This window comes from Phyllostomus hastatus, unplaced genomic scaffold, assembly GCF_019186645.2.
Source record: "Phyllostomus hastatus isolate PE091 unplaced genomic scaffold, TTU_PhHast_1.1 phas_scaffold_501, whole genome shotgun sequence".
Lineage (NCBI taxonomy): Eukaryota > Metazoa > Chordata > Mammalia > Chiroptera > Phyllostomidae > Phyllostomus > Phyllostomus hastatus.
Window position 1 is genome coordinate 70,376,454 of NW_025334033.1, and position 17,796 is coordinate 70,394,249.

Genomic DNA, 17,796 nt, shown 5'->3' on the forward strand with positions numbered 1-17,796 from the left:
CATTGGGCAGCCTCGTGTTTCTCACAGAGCTGGCAGCCCTCGCTGGGGGAAAGACACGCACCTCATCATCCTCACGAGGTGAGGACAAGGTGACAGCCGCGCTGGGTGCAGAGGGGAGGCGGACTCGGGGCCCCGGGCACAGGGAGCCCCGGCTCCTTGCGAGCAGGAGGGGGCGGGCGGCACAGCAGAACAGAGAGGGTGTCAGCGGGCCCCTGCCTGGCCCCGGGCCTGGGGTGCTTCGCAGACATCCTTTGGCTGGAGGCACTGGGGTGGGACACATGGGGGGGAGAGGGGGAGGGGCCCAGGCCATCTTTTCTGGAGTCCACTCTGCCTGCCCTGAGGGGGCGCGCGCTCAGCAGGGCCCGTGGGCCGAGGCGGCGTGGCCTGGGGAGGGCGTGGCTTTCTCGGACAGGCGCAGCCTGCAGCGGGCTGTGGGGACGGTGGGTCTCCTTCTCTGCTCCGTGGCTCGGCCGGGTCGCCGCTCATACTCGGGCCGTTCCGTCAGGGCGGGGGCGCGGGGTGACCAACATGAGCTCTCCTCTCGCGTGTGGGCCGGGCACCCACGACGGTTGTCAGGTGGGCAGAGCTGGATCCGACGTGTGCACGTCCATCTGCTGGACACCGGTGTGTGAAGCACTTACAACAGGCCGCCTCCCGGGGGCCTGTCTGCGGCTGTGCAGTGAACACACCCACACCAGGCTTCTCTGAGACCGTCAGGAGAGCTGAGCAGAACGCTTCAGCGTGGGGAACCCCGGGGTGGGGGGGGAGTCGTGGTCGGGGCTTTTGAGGAGGAAAGACCCAGGCTGTCGCGGTCAGGTGGGAGGTGGCAGGTGGCAGGGCCGGAGCTCTAGAGAGCCCGTTGGGAGGAAGAAGCCGCAGGCTGTTGGGGGGGTTGGGGCGGGGCGGGCCCAGGAGGCCCTTGCTCCCGGTCAGACTCACCTGCATGCGGTGCTCTGACACCTGGGAAAACCTCCCAGGCACGGTGCTCTGGAGCACCTTATTAAAAAGTAGAGCAGCACTTTTCCTAGTAGAAGTTCTGTTCAACCGTGAGAGTGAATAGTTAGGGGTCTGTCTGCGTCGGCAGGCCTGCTCTCCTCGGCCCTGCAGGACTGGAGGGGGCTCGCGGGTTTGCGTTTCTGGGACGCGTCTGGCCCCCACGGAGCACGTGGGGTGGGTGCGAACCCCACTTCCCTGGGCAGACTGCAGGGCGGGGAGGGGGTCGCCTGGGCTGCACAGAGCACCCGGGTGGCCGACGCCCACCAGGGCCGCTGCCAGCTGGCCCCGCCCCGCCCTGCTGCCGTGCCCCCAGCGCTCACCCACCTCCGCCTGAGCACGTGCGCTGCTCCCCACCTCGAAAGCCGGCTGCGTGTCAAGGGACAGTCCAGGGGTCGTGCGGCCTGGGGACAAGCCCTGAGTCCGGAGCCCAGAGGCGAACCCGAGAGGGAAGCTGGAGCGAGAGTTCCCGAGGCTGGAGGGGCAGTGCTGCTCGGTAGCCGGTGCCGACCCCGGGGGCCGAGCGGTGGTCAGGGAGGGACACTGGTCGTCGTGGGTGCGGCATCCGTCATCCGTCGGTTGTCCTGCTGCTGCTGTGCAAGTGGCTGCAAACTTAGTGCCTTAAAAGAACAGAGACTTTTCATCTTACAGTTCTAGGGCTCAGAAACGGGGCCGAAATTAGGGTGTCGGCATAACCAGTTGCTTCCGGAAGCTCTAGAAGAGAGTGTGTTTCCCTGCCGTTCCCAACCTTCCAGAAGCTGCCCGCGCCCCGTGGTGCGGGCCCCTTCCCCCGTCTCCGCAGCCAGCAGTGGGGCGCGTGCAGGTCTCTGCCGACCCCGCTGTGTCGCCGCGCTGCCCTCTCCCGCCTCGTGAAGCCCTGTGTGGCCACGCGGGGCCCACCCCGCCCGCCCAGGGCCGTCTGCCGCGGCGGGGTTCTGCGCCGCCTCGCGTCTGCCGAGTCCGCTTTGCCGAGTGAGGTCCCGGGGCTTGTGTGTGGGCGTCCTTGCAGGGTCGTCACCATCGGCCTATGCACACACACACACACACACACACACACACACGCGTGTGTGTCAGCCTGCATGGCAGATACCTAAAAGCCCAAAGGGAGACACAGGAACTCAGGTTCGACTGTGAGTCTCTCGACAAGAGGTGGTGGGGCCCCCACGTCCAGAAACCACCGAATCACGTTGTTCGCAGTCGGGTGGAAGGGACGCCCCCAGAGCAAAACTGCCGTGTGCGTTTTCCATGTTCTAAGTGTGCTGTCAAGGCAGACCACCTGACGCGTTTGTTTCGCTTTCATTCCGCGAGCAGGTCCCCAGCAGGAAGAACAGCCTCATCACGGTGCCGTCGGCGGTGTCCGCCAAAGTCAAAGCGCTGACCCCTCAGCCCACGGCGAAGAAGGAAAAACGGCAGAATTCCTCCAGGTTCAGCATCACCTATAACAGGGAACTTCAGAAACTACCGTCTCTAAAAGGTAATTTTTACTATTTGTCTTTCAAAGTGAAATTTTGCCTGTTTAGGGAGGAGGAGTAATGTTTCGGCAGTTTATTAGCTTCTCTTACCTTTGCTGTGTGTTCGGTCTGTAGGGTCCCCTTTTCTTCGTTACTGGCTTTTCTCTTAGATCGAGTGCCATTAACGGATTTACTCAGCTGATACTGTAAACTCCAAGCCCGTTCAGATAGAAATCTACCGTGAATGTATTATAGGTACTACGCACTCAGAAAAATAACAGGAAAGACTTAAAAGCCTCTCACATTAATTGTAATTCTCTGGCCGATTGGTCTTTAAAGCAATTCTTCTCTTCCACGTGTCTCGGAGCTGTGCGCCTCAGAGAGCCGCCACCCCGAGCAGAGCAGCCGGGAGAACTGGGGGGCACCCTGGGCTTTCCTGGGGGTGCAGGGGCGCGGACTGGAACCGCAGTCCTTGGTGGAGTTTTTTCGGCCCGTGAATCATGGGTGACCACTCTACCCGGGGGCTTCCTACTTGAGATGAGTCAGGAAACAGAGCTCCTCGCTTCGAATTTCCCCTGAAATGGCCCAGTTGCCCCTTTCTGCCTGAGGGTGTTCGGTCCCTAAAAGTGGTCCTCTAGGAGGTTTTGAGGTCGAAGTACATAAAATCTTATTAAAGAAAATAGAGCAAGAACCCTGAAGTCAAATGTGAACCTCTGAAAAACTGGGTTTCCTGAAGCTAGCGTAATATATATAAAGACAATGTCAGATATTTTTTGTACCTCAAATGGGTAATAAAGGGGTCTTTTACGATTAACTTTTGTTTTGGGTGAGCGAAGGAGCTCAGTGCGGATGCGTGGGGCAGGGGAGTGCAGGGGCGGCAGAAGGGAGGAGGGGCAGGGCTGGTCAGGGAGGGACTCAGCAAGCTCTCGCGGGCACTTCCCGCCCCTGGGTCTCTAGGAACCCACTCCGTGCCGTTCGCAGAGCTGGTGTCCGACTCGTGTGGGGTTTAGCTTCGTGGGAGACAAGGTGCGCGCCAGGTCGCTTGTGAGGAGCCGGCCCCTCCCAGACAGTCCGTGCCTTTCTGGTGCTGTTCGCCCGTCCGACAGGCACGGTGCTGAGCTGCAGCAACAGGCCCTGTTCTAGGTCCTGGGGCTGCAGCACCAAACAGAACCCAGCTGGAGCCAGCATCCCGTCGTCCTAGGGGGACGCGGCCAGCGAGTGGGGAAAGGAAGGTGTGCCGTGACGCCCTCCGGAGGCTGGCTGCAGGACACAGGCTGTCGCGGGTGGAGAAGCTGTCCCATAGCCATTCTTGAGCTTCTGCGGCTGCCCAGGCCCTGGCACCCATCAGGGGCATCCGGCCTGGCTCCTGCAGTGAGGGCCTGTGCCCGCCCCCAGGGCAGGAGGCAGAGGCCCAGCCCCGCAGGCCCTGCCCGGCTTCCTTCGCCCCCCAAGGACTCGCGGCCCACCCTCTGCCTGCAGGCCTCAGTTTGCAGCTCCCGGCCCCCATTCCCCTCTCTTCACACCGAGAAAGAGCGGCGTGCCGCCTGCCCCGCCTCCCGCCGCCTCTCCCGCTCCGTCTCCCGGACAGCTGCCGGCCGCTGGCGTGGAGGCTGCGGACTAGGTCTCTCACGCCGCTCCCTCACAGACTGCTTTGGGGCCTCCAGGGGTTTCTCCGTTGGTTCTTTGGGGTGCTGCACGTCACCAGTTAGCTCTGCACGTTACGACAACCTCACCTCTTCGTTCCTGATTGTTCTGGCGCCTCTGGTCCCTTTCTCTCGAGTTGGCTGAAGGTTCCAGTAAGAGGCTCTGTGTGGTGGCCAAGTGCACATGTTTGTCTTGTTCCTGATTCTCGTGGAAGGAAATGGTAGCCCGGTTTTTAACAACCATTTATTACCCCGTCCCGTGGGCACCCCAGGGTGTCAGCTGCCGTGAAAGGTAACGCCCTGACCAGTGCGCCTCTGTTGGTCGGATGTCGTCCCGCACGGCGAAAGGTCGCCGGCTCGGTTCCCGGTCGGGGCGCGGGCCCAGGTCGTAGAGTCCCCGGTCAGGACGCGGGCAAGAGGCAGTTTCGATGTGTCTCTCTCACACCAGTGCTCCTCTCCCCGCCTTTCTCCCTCTCCTCTCCCGTCTCAAAATACGAATGAATTTAAAATGTTTTTTAAAACTGTGCCGTGACGTGAAGCTTTTGTCCTTGTCGGTTGCGTCTTTGAGCCTCTCCTGACGCTCAGTTCAAGGGACGGAGGCACGGCCCCCAAGACCGTGCGTTCTCAGGAGTGGGCCGTGCACGCTGTCCGCAGAGGGGCGCCGACCAGCGCGCTCCGCCCGGGGCGTGCGGGATGCCTTCCGTGGCGCCTTCCCGGCCCTGGGTCACCCAGGGGCTTCCCCGATCGCTTGCTAAGCGGAAAAGAGTATTCCTACTTTTATTTGTTTAACAGGCTGCTGAAATAAGTCAGGAAAACACAAATACCCTACGACTTTGCTTACGCATGGAATCTAAAACACAAAGCAGGAGCAGACGCACAGACACCGAGAACAAACTGATGCTGCCGGAGGGGAGGGGCGAGCAGGGCAGGCACAGTGGGTGGGAGGGACTGAAAGGAACAGAACTCCAGCTGTACAGCGAGTCAGTCACGGGCATGTACTGCTCAGCACAGGGAATGTAGCCAATAATATCGTAGTAACTCTGTATGGTGATGGATAACTATTAGACTCGTCTTTGTGATCATTTTGTAAGGCATAAAAATGTCAGATCCCAGCTATACACCTGAAACTCATACTATTGAATGTCAACTGTATTTCAGTAATTTTTTTTTTTTTAAGTAAGGCTGAATATAGTCTCCAAGCCCTGTTCATTCAAAGATTTTTCTGGATTAGTCCCTTTGTTTAGCGTTTCTGGTCTGGAAGCTAGAAGTGTTCAGTGTCGAATGGAGAGCCCTGGCCCGGTCGCTCCGTGGGTTGGAGGGCCGCTCCCGTGCGCCGGGGTGGCCGCTTTGATCCCCGGTCAGGGCACACGCAAACGCCAGTCAGTGAATGCCCGGATGGGGGGACAGCCAACCGGTGCTTCCCGCCCTCCCTCCCTCCTTCCTGAAAATCAATCAATCAGTAGATAAATAAAAAATAAATGTTAAATGAAGAGAGCACTTTTTAAGGGTGACTTATGGGAGGAATAAATTAACTGTGAACTGGAGACCCTGGGGCAGAAATTTAGTTGCGAAGTATTTGGCCTTTTGTGAAAGAAGTTGCCACATTGTTCTTGGGAGAATTTACTGGAATTTTTAAAAGTTGGCTTTCAGATGGCAGTTAAAATTTGTTTCTTGCCCCCCACCCCCCCGAAGTACTGAAAATACAGTACTTCAACCTCACTCAACACAACTTTTTTCCTGATACGGTTGAACCTTTTGCCGCCACCGGGACTGCCCTTCGGCCTACAAATGAGTGCTGCCGCTGCTCAGGGGCACTGGGCCCCTGCCGGTTGGCCGGAGAGGGACGGCGCTGCAGAGGCGTCCCCAGAGCGGGACCCGCCCCCACCAGTCTCGCCTTCCGTGGTCCAGGCGCAGCTCCTGTTGGGTTCTGATTTCCGCGTCTTCTGACACAGCCACGAGAGGAAGCAGCCCGGGGTGATGGGGCAGGTGTCGGTTCCCCGCTGACACCTGGGTTGTGTGGGGCCTGGGGAGGTGGCCAGGACGATGCCAGGACCAAAGATGGCGCCCGTGCCCCAGGAGCGGCCAGACCCGGACGACCCTCCCTTCCGTGGCTCCGGCCCCCCTCGGCCGCACGGGGCCAGCAGCTGGGCGGCAGAGCAGCCCCCGGGGCTGCTGTTGTGAGTCAGTGAGTCAGTGAGCGCTGGGCTCACGTCGGACAGCCTGAGCCCGGCCCCTCCAGGGCCCGCTCCTGCCCACTCTCCTCGGGCCGCAAACCGGGCTGTTACTCCAGCGGTGGGTCTCGGGCCTCTGCTGGCTGTACTTGGGGAGACCCTCTGGGCAGAACCTGGGGTTTGGCTTCAACTGGCAGCTGCAGTCACGCACTGAATGTTTAGCTCGGGCCTTCGCCAGACTCACCCGCATCCCTCCCATCAGCTCGCTCCCTCCCTCCCTCCCCACCCCCGCCTCTTCGCACACGCACACCTGGCTGCTAGGGTGGTCCCTTGGTCCGCCTGGCCCCCCCAGGCCCCACGGGTCTGTGTTTCCTCGGCGCCCCTCCTCCTGCAGAGGCAGCCTCCCCATCCTGCTGGATCCGTCTCCGGTGTCTCCTGAACTGCCCAGACTCGAGCCTGCCTTCTCTTTTTAACTTGTGGCAAACTGTACGTTGCATAGCATTTGTCACTGTAAGCATTCCTCAGTGTGCAGTTCGGTGGCATTAACGACATTTAAAATGCCGGGTGCCCGTCCCCCGCTGTCCCTTCATCCCCCCGGGCTGCTACCTCACCCCCCGGCCCCTGGCAGCCGCCCGCCTGTCTCTGTGAGTCCGGCTCCCCTCGTTCCCTCGTACGTGGGCCGTGCAGTGTGTGCCCTCTGTGACCGGCTTGCTCCGCCCGGCAGGAGGCTTGCACGGCTCACCCACGCCGCGGCATCCGTCGGAGTCCCCGTCCTTCTTAAGGCTGAGGGACGTCCTCTGTGTCGACGGACCGTGGCGGGCCCCCCCATCCGTCGGGGACGCTGGGTTGCAGAGGGCTGTCGCCTCCCCACGCGGGTCGCCGTTGCTGAAGCCCCCTCGCCCGCGGGCAGAGGCTGCCCGCTCGTCTGTCCTGATGCCCAGTGCAGCGCCTGCCAGGGCCCTGGAAGCACGTTTGCCGAAGGGAGGACCAGCACTTCGGGCCTCCTGCCTGGGCTTTCTGCAGAACTGCTGCGGGGTCCCCACCCCTGCCCCAGGCTCTCCTCGAGCCACGGGCTCGCCCCTGGGGGTGACGGGAAGGCACCGTGGCAGAGCATGCGTGTGCCCCGTACGCTCCGTGTGCATTTCCCACCCCCTCAGGCCGAGGGAGGGCGGTGGGGTCCTGTGTGGCCGGAAGGGCCCCCCAGCCGGCTGGGGGGCCGCAGAAGCAAGCTCAGGCCCCCGGCTGCTCTCGGGAAACTCCCGTGTCCACTCCACGGACCTCCGCCGGCCCGTCCTGGGGATCCGCTGGCCCGCCCTTCCCAGTCACTCGCGCTGCTCACTCACATCAACGGGACAACAAACGCGTGTCCCTTTGTCCTTGCTGTTGGCAGCAGGAAATTCCCTGGCAACCTTTGAACGCCGCTGAACACCAGGTATCTTTGATCTGCCTAAGGAGAGAGTCTATTTTAAACCATCAGCAGTGCCAGGTTTTTTAGGTTAGACCCATACCTGATGAAACAGTGGGCGCGATCAGACGGTCTCCAGCTACAGCGGCACCAGCGCCCGCGGTGCCCACGCCAGCTCTCCGGGTCCCGACACGGGTGTCTCCCCGAGAAACGACGTAACCGTCTCCACCGAGAGGCGGGCGAGCGGGCGGGTCTCATTTGCCCGCAGGATGGCCTGGGGATGTGAACACTACAGCCCTTGGCTGAGTTTAGAAATGAGAATGTGGAAGCTTTATCCAGAAATGTTCCCCGGATATAAAATCAGTGGGAGGTATTTATAGGCCCCTTGCTCTTTTTTTTTTTTTATTGTTAAGATTTTATTTATCGAGAAGGGAACATAAGGAGAAAAAGAAGGATCGATGGATGGGTCGCCCCTTGCGTGCCCCCAGCCAGGGGCCAGGCCTGCAACCCAGGCTTGTGCCCTGACCCGGAATCAAACCAGCGACCTCTGGCTCCGTGGGAGGACGCCCACCTGAGCCATGCTGGCCAGGGCAGGCCCTTTGCTTTTAAATAGAGACCAGAGCAAAGTGACAGAGGGACCAGAGGATAAAGGAGAATTCCCTTCTAACCCTTGGTTCTGTGCCGTACAGAGGTGCTCCGTTTGCTGTGTCAGGCGGAGACACGCAGAACTGGCTCTGTGTTGCCCACGGTCTGTTCTGGAAGGCTCACTGCCCTGAGCCCACGAGTGCCGTTCCTCAGAGTGAGCGCGAGCCCTCCCAGCATGCCGCAGCGGCGGGCAGGGGAGCAGCTGCTGTCTCTGACAGGTGGCGAGGCCACCGAAGGCAGGGAGGGCCCGTCGCGGCAGTCCTGACGTGCGTGCGGGGGCTGGACCGGCCCGGGCGGGGTGGGCAGGGAGCGCCGCTCTGGCTCTGCGGGTGGTGAGGTGGCGCGTTGTCTGAGTCCGGTGCCGCGGGGGCGTCTGAGGATGACGGGGGGTTCGCGGGGTCAGAGCTGGGCATCGCTGCTTGACTCGCCCGCTCGCCCAGCGGCGTTGGTCATATGCGGCTGTGCGCGGCGCTGTCGGGGGCTGGGCTGGACGGGAGCCATGGCCCTCCGCACCCCACACTGCCCCCTGCTCCCTGCGTCTCACCTGTCAGGGGTCAGGGCCGGAGTGACAGCGTGTGGTCGGACCACAGCCGCCCTCACCTCAGTAGGGTCGTACACTCCCCCCCCCACCCCCCCCCGTGACGCCTGCGTCTGTCCCCCAGCCAGCGGGGAGGCGGGGCGTGCCCACAAACCCCTTTCACAGGTGAGCAGGCACACCAGCCCCAGGGGTGTTCAGGGCGGCCTCTCCCGGGCAGGTGACACGAACTTGAGTCCCAGCGCCAGTGACACGCCTGCACGGTGAGCCTCTCCTGGGCGGCACTGCGAGTGCTTGCTTCTCCCGGGGAGGCCTGGACCGTGGAAGCCAGCGGGGCACGTGGGCCCCACGCCGCGGGCACAGCCTGGCGGGAAACAGTCGAGCGGTCCCTACTGGGTCCTGCGGGGCAGGGAGCTGGCGCCCTCTCCCTTGCCGGTGCGGTGTGTCTGCCTGACGCAAGGCCAGCGTTCGTTTGTGCTTTTACACACGCGATCTCCTTCGTGTGCTGCAGTGGCCCTCCCGGGTCCCATGTCCCGGGTCCCCATCACAGCCCTCCCCGTTCTTCGCCTGCCCCTGCGAGGGGGCCCTCAGAAAGGGCGTCTCCTGCTGCAACTTCACTATGCAGCTTTTCAGAAGTTGTTACTTTTCATTTTCATGGAAGTATTATATGCTTATTTTACCAATACCAAAAATATAGAGAGGTTTCAGAAAGAAAAACCACTTGTAGCCGTGATACTCAACAGTGACTACTGTCGATATTTGGGGACTATTTATTAATGATTATACTATTTCTGCAAAATTACACCTTTTCACTTACATTGTCATTTTACAAAATTATGAATATTTTTCATGGACGTGTAGTGTTTTACTGTGTGGTATAATCCCTTTGAATTGAGGTATTTTAGAATCATAAATAAAAACATGATGCTGTTGAGGAGAAGAAAATACTTGGTGTTTCCCCGAGGTGAGAGCTTGGACACTGAAACCCACGCAGCGCTGCTGAGGTACGTTGAAGAGGACACAGATGAATACACACCTGTGTCTGCGGATCCGATCTGGAGATCAATGTTGTTCAGATGTCAGTGCTGCCCGGAGGGGTCTGCGGGCTCAGTGCAGTCCCCATCAAAAATGTGGGTTTTTTTTCCAGAAACAGGAAAGTCCGTCCTAAAATTCACATAGACTCTCAAGGGACCCTGATAGCCAAAGCCATCTTGAAAAAGAAAGTTAGAGGTTTTATACTTCCTGATTTCAAAACTCACTGCAAAGCCACAGTAATCAAAACAGCATGGTATCGGGGTGAAGACAGACACGTAGAACAACGGAGTAGCACAGAGAGCCCAGAAATAAACTCACGGTCGAATGGTCTTCAGCAAGGGTGCCCCCGCATGCGCAAGGACGGCCTCTTCGAGAAGTGGTTTGGGGAGAACTGGATGCTCACATGCAAAAGAATAAAGTTGGGCCTGAGCTTACACCACACACAAAAAATGTCTCAAAGGGGACAGGAGACCTAAATATAAGCGCCAAGACCATGAAATCTTAGTGGAAAACATAGAGGTAAAGCTCTGTGGCGCTGGATTCGTCGGTGGCTTCTCGGATGTGACGCCGAAAGCACAGGAGGCGGCGGCAACACGAAAAGGACGAGCTGGACTGCGTCGAAGTGCAGAGCCTCGTGCGTCAGAGGAGACAGTCGGAAAGTGGAAGGCCGCCCACGGGGCAGAGAACATATTTGGAAATCACTTACTGATAAGGGGTCGGTATCCAGAAATTATGAAGAGCTCCTGCAAGTCAACAATGAGAAAACAAGGACGTAATCCTATTTTAAAACGTGCAAAGGGCTCGCATAGACATTTCTCCAAAGAGAGCACACAGGTGGCCAGTAAGCCGGGTGAAATCAGGATCAGCATCGTTCACCGTTAGGAGAACGCAAACCAAAACCACAGTGAGACGCCGCTTCGCTCCCACGAGGTGGCTGCTGCCGGGGAGAGGGGAAAGGAAGAGCAAGCCTCGGCGAGGGCGTGCCGAGACCGAGCCCTTGCGCACTGTTGGGGGGGGCGGCGGGGGGGGGGTGCACGCACAGTGTGCTGCCTCTGCAGAGAGCTGCAGGGCGGCTCGTCGGGAAATCGGAGGCAGCATTGCCGTCTGATTCAGCGCCGCCCCTTCCTGGGACGCGCCCAGAAGAACCGAAAGCAGGGACTTGAACAGGTGTTGGTACACCCGTGATGCAACAGCATCGCTTCCACCAGCCGGAAGGCAGAAGCACAGCAGTGTCCACCGAGGGACGAATGGGATTTTATTCCGGACCTGGAGGACATGCCGTGGAGAGGAGTAACCCTCTCCAAGGAGGGCAGATCCTGTATGATTCCACTTACACGAGGTCCCTGAAAGACCCAACTACGTAAACAGAAAGTAGGGTGGTGGGTGCGGGTGCTGGGGAGGGGATGGGGGTGCGTCTTCGTTGGGAGAGGGTCTGTTTGCGGCAGGAAGAGGGTTCTGCAGGGGGAGGGCGGTGGCGGCTGCGCACCGGTGCGGATGTACTTAGTGCCGCCGGGCTGTGCGCTCAGAAGCGGCTCAGTGACGGGTTTTATGGTGCGTGTATTTTAAAAGTTAAAAAAACGTGATGCTTGCCCTGGCTGCACTGTTTAGTTGGCTGGAGTGTCGTCACGTATACCCAGCGTTGTGAGTTGCAGGTTCAACACCCAGTTAGGGCACATCCCTAGGTTGCAGGTTCGATCCCCAGTTGGGGCACGTATGGGAGACAACTGATCGATATTTTCTCTGACATCGATGTTTCTCTCTCCCTCCCTTTCCCTCTCTTCTAAAATCAATAAACATATACTTGGGTGAGAAATACATACACACACACACCCACACCCACACCCACACACACACACACACACGGTGCTCCCTCATGGCTACTACATTTCTAGAATGGGTTCTCAGAAGGAAAATTACTTGAAGAACCTTGACACACATTACCAAATTATTTTCCAAAAGGATCAGAACAGTTTATGGATTTGTTGGCAGGGTTACAACTTGCCTTTACCAGTATTGAGTAATTATCGTTCTTAAAAATTACTGCTGATGTGATAGGTGAAGAAATACTTTTCATGCAGTTATTGATCAGGTTACAGTTCTTTTTTGAACTGAGTCATTTGAACATTGAGGCCTCAGTTTTTTTCTAATCAGTTGTAGTATATTACTAACTCCTTCAACTTGTAGCATTTACATCGCCTTTTATTTTTCAGAGGGAACATACAGAAATTTGTAAATTTTTTAATGTGAGCAATATACCCCTTAGGGACTCAGTTTTTTTAAATGTACTTTTCTGCTTCAGAGCTGATGTTCACTTCCCTTTTCTTCTAAAGGCTCTGGAAACTTAGGGTTATTGCCTCAATATGTTTTTTATTTTTTAATTTACTTATTAATTTTTATGCATGTATTTTTAGAGAGAGGGAGGAAGGTAGAAAGAGAGGGAGAGAAACATCAATGTATGCGAGAAACACTGATTGCATGCCCCCAACCAGGGACTGGCCTGCAACCCAGGCTTGCGCCCTGACGGGGAATCGAACCAGCGACCTCCTGTTCTGCATGCCAGCGCTCAACCACTGAGCCACACCAGCCAGAGCTCAATCTGTTTTTTAATTAACTGTTTAACCCAGCTCAGATTTTATTTTGGTATGAAGTTAAGACTTAAGCCCTGGCTGGTGTAGCTCAGTGGATTGAGCACAGACCCTCAAACCAAAGGGTCACTGGTTCGATTCCCAGTCAGGGCACAGGCCTGGGTTGCAGGCCAGGTCCCCAGTGGGGGCCATGTGAGAGGCAACCACACATTGATGTTTCTCTCCCTTCCTTTCTCTTTCCCTTCTCCTTTCTCTAAAAATAAATAAATAAAAATCTTAAAAAAAAAAAAAGACTTAAAATGTCCCCACATCTAGCCAACCAGTCACCTAACAATCTTCCCTTCCCTTTGATTTGAGATTCATTCTTTTTTTTTAAGATTTTATTTATTTATTTTTAGAGAGAGAGAGAGAGAGAGAGAGAGAGAGAGAGAGAGAGAGAGAGAAACATCAATGTGGGGTTGCTGGGGGTCATGGCCTGCAACCCAGGCATGTGCCCTGACTGGGAATCGAACCTGTGACGCTTTGGTTCGCAGCCCGCATTCAATCCACTGAGCTACGCCAGCCAGGGCTGAGATTCATTCTTTATCATAATAATATACTTGTGCAAATCTGTCTACTGTTTGGGGGGCTAATGCTTCTGTCCCGTGAGCCTGCCCCTAAGTACGTCACACTGTCATTAGTTCGGATGCTTTGTATTTGATAGGACCGGCCTGTTTTCATCAGAAGTGTTCTCATCCTTTTTCTTATTTTTCCTGCTGAATTTTAGGAGTGTTTTGTGAAGTACTCAGAAAAATGAAGAGACAGAGGTGGTTTTTGACTGTAAACCAGTTTGGGGAAGAATCCACACCAGCCTGCTTATAGGATTTATGCTTCCAGTTCAGAAACACACCGTATCTGTACTTGTTCAAGGGTTTTTTCCTTCTCCATATTATTGATCTGTTTGCTTCTATTTTAGAGTGTGCTCGTGGGTGATTTCCAGATCACAGTCTGTCCATCCTTTAAAGAGCTTCTCTATATGCGTCCGGCTTCTGAAGAGCCTGGGCAGTAGCCACTGAGGAAGTGGAGACCCTTTGGCCTGGGACCGTTAGGAAAAATGCACCAGCAAGCGCCCTCACTGTTCTTTACTTCCAGGCTGGGTTTCGTATAAAGATTCTCCCTCGGAGCTTCTTGGCCTGCTTCCGCATTCCGGTTCATCAGCACAATCTGGGAGAGTTTCCAGCTCGTCTCAGGTGAAAAATGGAAGGGTTTGAGGGCAGGTCTCTATGTTCAAGTACAGACCTGCAGTGAGCATGTGCTTCTGGGCCTGCGACCAGGGACCAGGCCCCTCCAGCCTCGTTCCCCACGCGCTTCGGTCCCAGTTCACCTGGCCGCGCTCCCTGGGTGGGCGGGGAGTCCCGGGAGCCGTCTCACCCGCCTCTGAGGAGCCCATTAGGGGTCAGCGGCCAGAGTCCGAGCTCCCATCCCCTGACTCCACACTCCACGCGCACGCTGTGTTTGTCGGGCCACGTCTGCTGTTCGGATGGCAGAGGAGCCAGGCAGGTGCGAGGGCCCCGCAGGGGCGCCCACCCCCCACGTGCTCGTTGTAATGCCACGGCCAGCTGTGGGCTCCACGGCCTCTCAGCTCTGCGGAAGGAGGGGGCAGGGTGGGATTTGGTGTGCTCTCCTTCACTTGTTTGATTTTTAATGGCCGTTGATACGCATAGTTAAAAGTGCATCCTTCCTAGTGAGTGGGGCCTTCACAAGCACCCCTGAACCGTGGCACGGTGAAACGGGAGCCTGCCCCCACAGGTGTGGCCGCTAGCCCGAGTCTTGTTCCAGGTGCTCCTCCCCGCTGTGAAGTATGTTTAGGAACCACAGGGTTTTTGTCTTGTTAATAACTGAACAAGTGCAGGGGTGGGGTGGGGGGAGTTGTGGGAGAAATTGTGAAAAGAGAAACACGGTTCAGACAAACTTAGTTGCACGTGTGAGGAAGTGATGAATTTCTTCAGTTCTGCCTGCCAGAGAGATTGCTCTTCGAGTTTACTTGTCTTCATTTGGCGCTCACAGTAACATTTCTTTCTGTAAGGCTTCTGTCCAGCCCACCCCTCTCCTCCCACCAGATACTCCAGTTCGGAAATGATCTCTTTCTCCTTGGAACAGCTTCTTCATTAACCTTTATTTATTTTTTTTTAGATTTTATTTATTTATTTTTAGAGAAAAGGAAAGGGAGGGAGAAAAAGAGGAAAAGAACAACGTGTGGTTGCCTCACATACACCCCCTACTGGGGACCTGGCCTGCCATCCAGGCTTGTGCCCTGACCGGGAATCGAACCAGTGACCCTTTGGTTTGCAGGCCGGTACTCAGTCCACTGAGCCACACCAGCTAAGGCTTTTATTAAGCTTTTTTTACAGGTAGGAAATTAAGATCTGAATCATAGCTTTTAATACTAGCCCCATAAAAATAATTGAAATACATTTTTAATTTAAAACTTCTAAATGAAATGTCTAAGATATAAAAGTATCTGATATGTTGACATCTTTGAAATACAAAAATAAACACTGAATTTTATTTTATGACTTTAAAACTTTCTGGCCATTAAATTTAAAGAAGCTTTTATTTTTCATATAATTTTTAAGTTATTTTAAGTTTAATGAATTTTCCCATAAATTAGATCTCAAGAAGAACCAGTGTGTGAGGGTCATAAGTGTATTACCCGGTGGTAGGAGAGGCTGACAAGAGTCTAACCCTAGTAATTGGGACTGTGTCATATTTGAATAGTCATTTGCTTAACAACAACAAAAAAAACACCACATTGCCAAAATGCTAAATAAGATACAGACACCAAAGTCATTACAACCAGAAAATCAAAGGCAGCCAGGTAAGTCTAAAATACCATCGACTCTGGTGCCAGCGAGGGGACTGCTGAAATTTCAGGTTCCGGCGGCGTGCCCACACTCGCCGCGGGGGAGCAGGGGCAGCGCTCAGAATCATCTGTTCGCAGTCTGGCCGGGACTGGGGCCTCAGCCCTGCCCCCGGGAGATGAGCTGGTGCCTGAAAGTTACTGAGAAACGATCGCCGCAGAAAGCCGAAATGCCCAGGCTTCCCGTGCACGCTGACAGCCAAACAGAAGGCTCTTTCCATTTGCAGTTTTTTTTAGTGTCATTTTAAGTTGCAGCTTCCGGCCAATCAGCGGGCTCCCTGCCTGCTGACATCACGCGGCAGCCAGTTCCCTCCAGCTGCAGAGCTTCAGTTTGTCTTTTTTTTTTAAACTAAAATGGAGGCTGCTTTCTTGCCTTAAGGAGCCCATTGCCTTCCCCGCCGAGTCTAGATGTTGACATGTAATAAAGCGGGGGGCAGGATGGTGGTGGATGCGGCCAACTCCAATGGGCCTTTCCAGCCTGTGGCCCTTCTCCATATTCGAGGTAAGTTATTGTGCGTCTCCCTGAGTCGGAGCCTGCCGTGGCTAGTTAATAAATGGCTATTGTGCTTCAGATAAGGCAAGCAGGAAGTGCTTTCCAGCAGAATTCTCGAGTTTCGGTGCAGACTTAGCCACGGGAGGCTGGGCGTGTCCTGCAGTTTGGTATTTTATGAACTACTCACGGAATTTGAGTCTTGAGAGAGGCCTTGCATGCACAGTTCAAAGCTGGTTTTTCTGCTTTCGGCTCGCGCTCCCATCCCCCTCCTCCGAGCTGTGCTGATGTCAAAGGATGTGAAGTCACCGCCGGGGAAGGTGTTGGGTGGGGGGAGGAGGGAGAGGCGGGCGGCCGCGCCGGGCCAAGTTGCCTGTCCGCGGAGTTTCTGTTGCATCTGTGTCGCCTCACACCGCACCGGCTGCACCGGGGGCACGTCTCTGGGCTGGAGATAAGTCGCAGCCAGAAAATGTGCGGAAACCATTAGGAAAAAACTTCCTTTAAAAGGACTGTTTTCATTCTCACTGCGGAGCCTGAAAGAGACACAGGCTGGTGCTGTGAAACGTTCAAATCCATTGCGGGTCATGATTTCTGAAATGTTAGTGCTTCCATGCACTCCTAAGGAAATAGTTTGCATTTAAATTGGGCCTGTATTGCCATTTGACTTTAAAATTGAGCATGCCAACAAGTTTTCTATGTGCATATAGATTACTTTTAATAATTACACTTCACCTCTTATAGTTTATACAAAATCTGGCTTAAAAACACAAGGTTAGCTTAAAAGGCACTTACTGTAGTAATTCATAATAGTAACATTAAAATGAGGGTGGTAGTATACTTATTCTTAGCATTTTAAAATACTTGTTAAGCAAATTTTGTTAAGAATTGGATGACATAGAAAATGGGTGTTAAGCGTCCTCCAAGTACTTAAAAAATTGATCCCACAGCTGCACCTTAGCAAGACGGTCTGGCCGGTCGGTCTCCTTTGAAGCCCACCCAAGGGAGGCCGGGCCCATGTCCAGGGGAGGTGGGAACGCCGGGCAGGGGCTCTCGGATCCCTGGGTGGACCCAGGGACGGGACGCGCACAGGAAGTCCCCCTCCGCTGGAATAAATGGGGGTCGCTCTTCTCTCCGCACCTCTTCACGGAAGCTGACGGACCCCGGTGTCCACAGTGACCAGCCAGCAGGGCGGGCCGAGTGCTCGCGGGTGCGCGGTGCGCCCAGGAAAGCCAGTGCTGCCTGGGCCTGGCGTGTCGGGGGCTCAGCCATGGGAACCACACGGGCAGAAACAAATACAAAATCGGGCTTGGATTTCTAAAGCTAGTTCCGAAACACTGACTACTGAGCAATAAGATGATTGTGTTGTGTATAAAATGTCTTATTTTTATACTCTTAAGGTATCATAAGTAATAGACAAGGGTTTGTGGATTTTCTGCTTTTATTAGACACTCACTGTCCCAGTTATTTTTAACTATGAATTCATTCTGAAATGAAGTCATTTGATTTTACATCTTATACCACAGTATTAATTTTTTTTTTTTAATTCCAAGACCTTGCTGTGGCCGGCTTGTGCTTTCTGCTTTTGGTGGGGGGTTGGGTTGGTGGGTCGCCCTCTGCCCACGGAGGGAGAGGGGAGAAGCGCCTTAACCCGGATGAGGCTGGAGGTGCTCAGAAGGGGTAACCTTTAGGGACCTAAAACTAATTTCTAATTCAAACGATAGGGACACTTTTCTAATTTCAAAACTCGAAGAATACTTGATTTGCTCATAAGGACTTTTTTTAAGAGAAAGCATGTTCATGAGAGGTTTAGCAGAATGTTTTATTTATATTGGCTGTTAGAGTCTTGGTCAATTTCACATCTGGTTAGCGGCTCTGCTGTGAGCCCAGGGCTGAGGCTCACTGCACACAGGGGCCGGGGTTCGGTGGGGAGACCCCGCGGGGGCC

The 17,796-nt window shown here is 55.3% G+C and overlaps 1 protein-coding gene across 5 annotated transcripts in view; it reads left to right on the forward strand.

The window, feature by feature from the left end:
• PPP2R5C (protein phosphatase 2 regulatory subunit B'gamma) overlaps positions 1–17,796 on the forward strand; it is a 104,937-nt gene that overhangs the window by 8,209 nt on the left and 78,932 nt on the right. For 3 of the 5 annotated variants that reach the window (XM_045822537.1, XM_045822538.1, XM_045822539.1), the window contains exon 3: positions 2,305–2,467. In XM_045822537.1, the coding sequence (XP_045678493.1) occupies positions 2,305–2,467 (163 nt within the window). Of the gene's footprint in view, positions 1–2,304; positions 2,468–15,007; positions 15,865–17,796 lie in introns of those variants that run through there. The other 2 variants (XM_045822540.1, XM_045822541.1) reach the window with 2 other exon arrangements.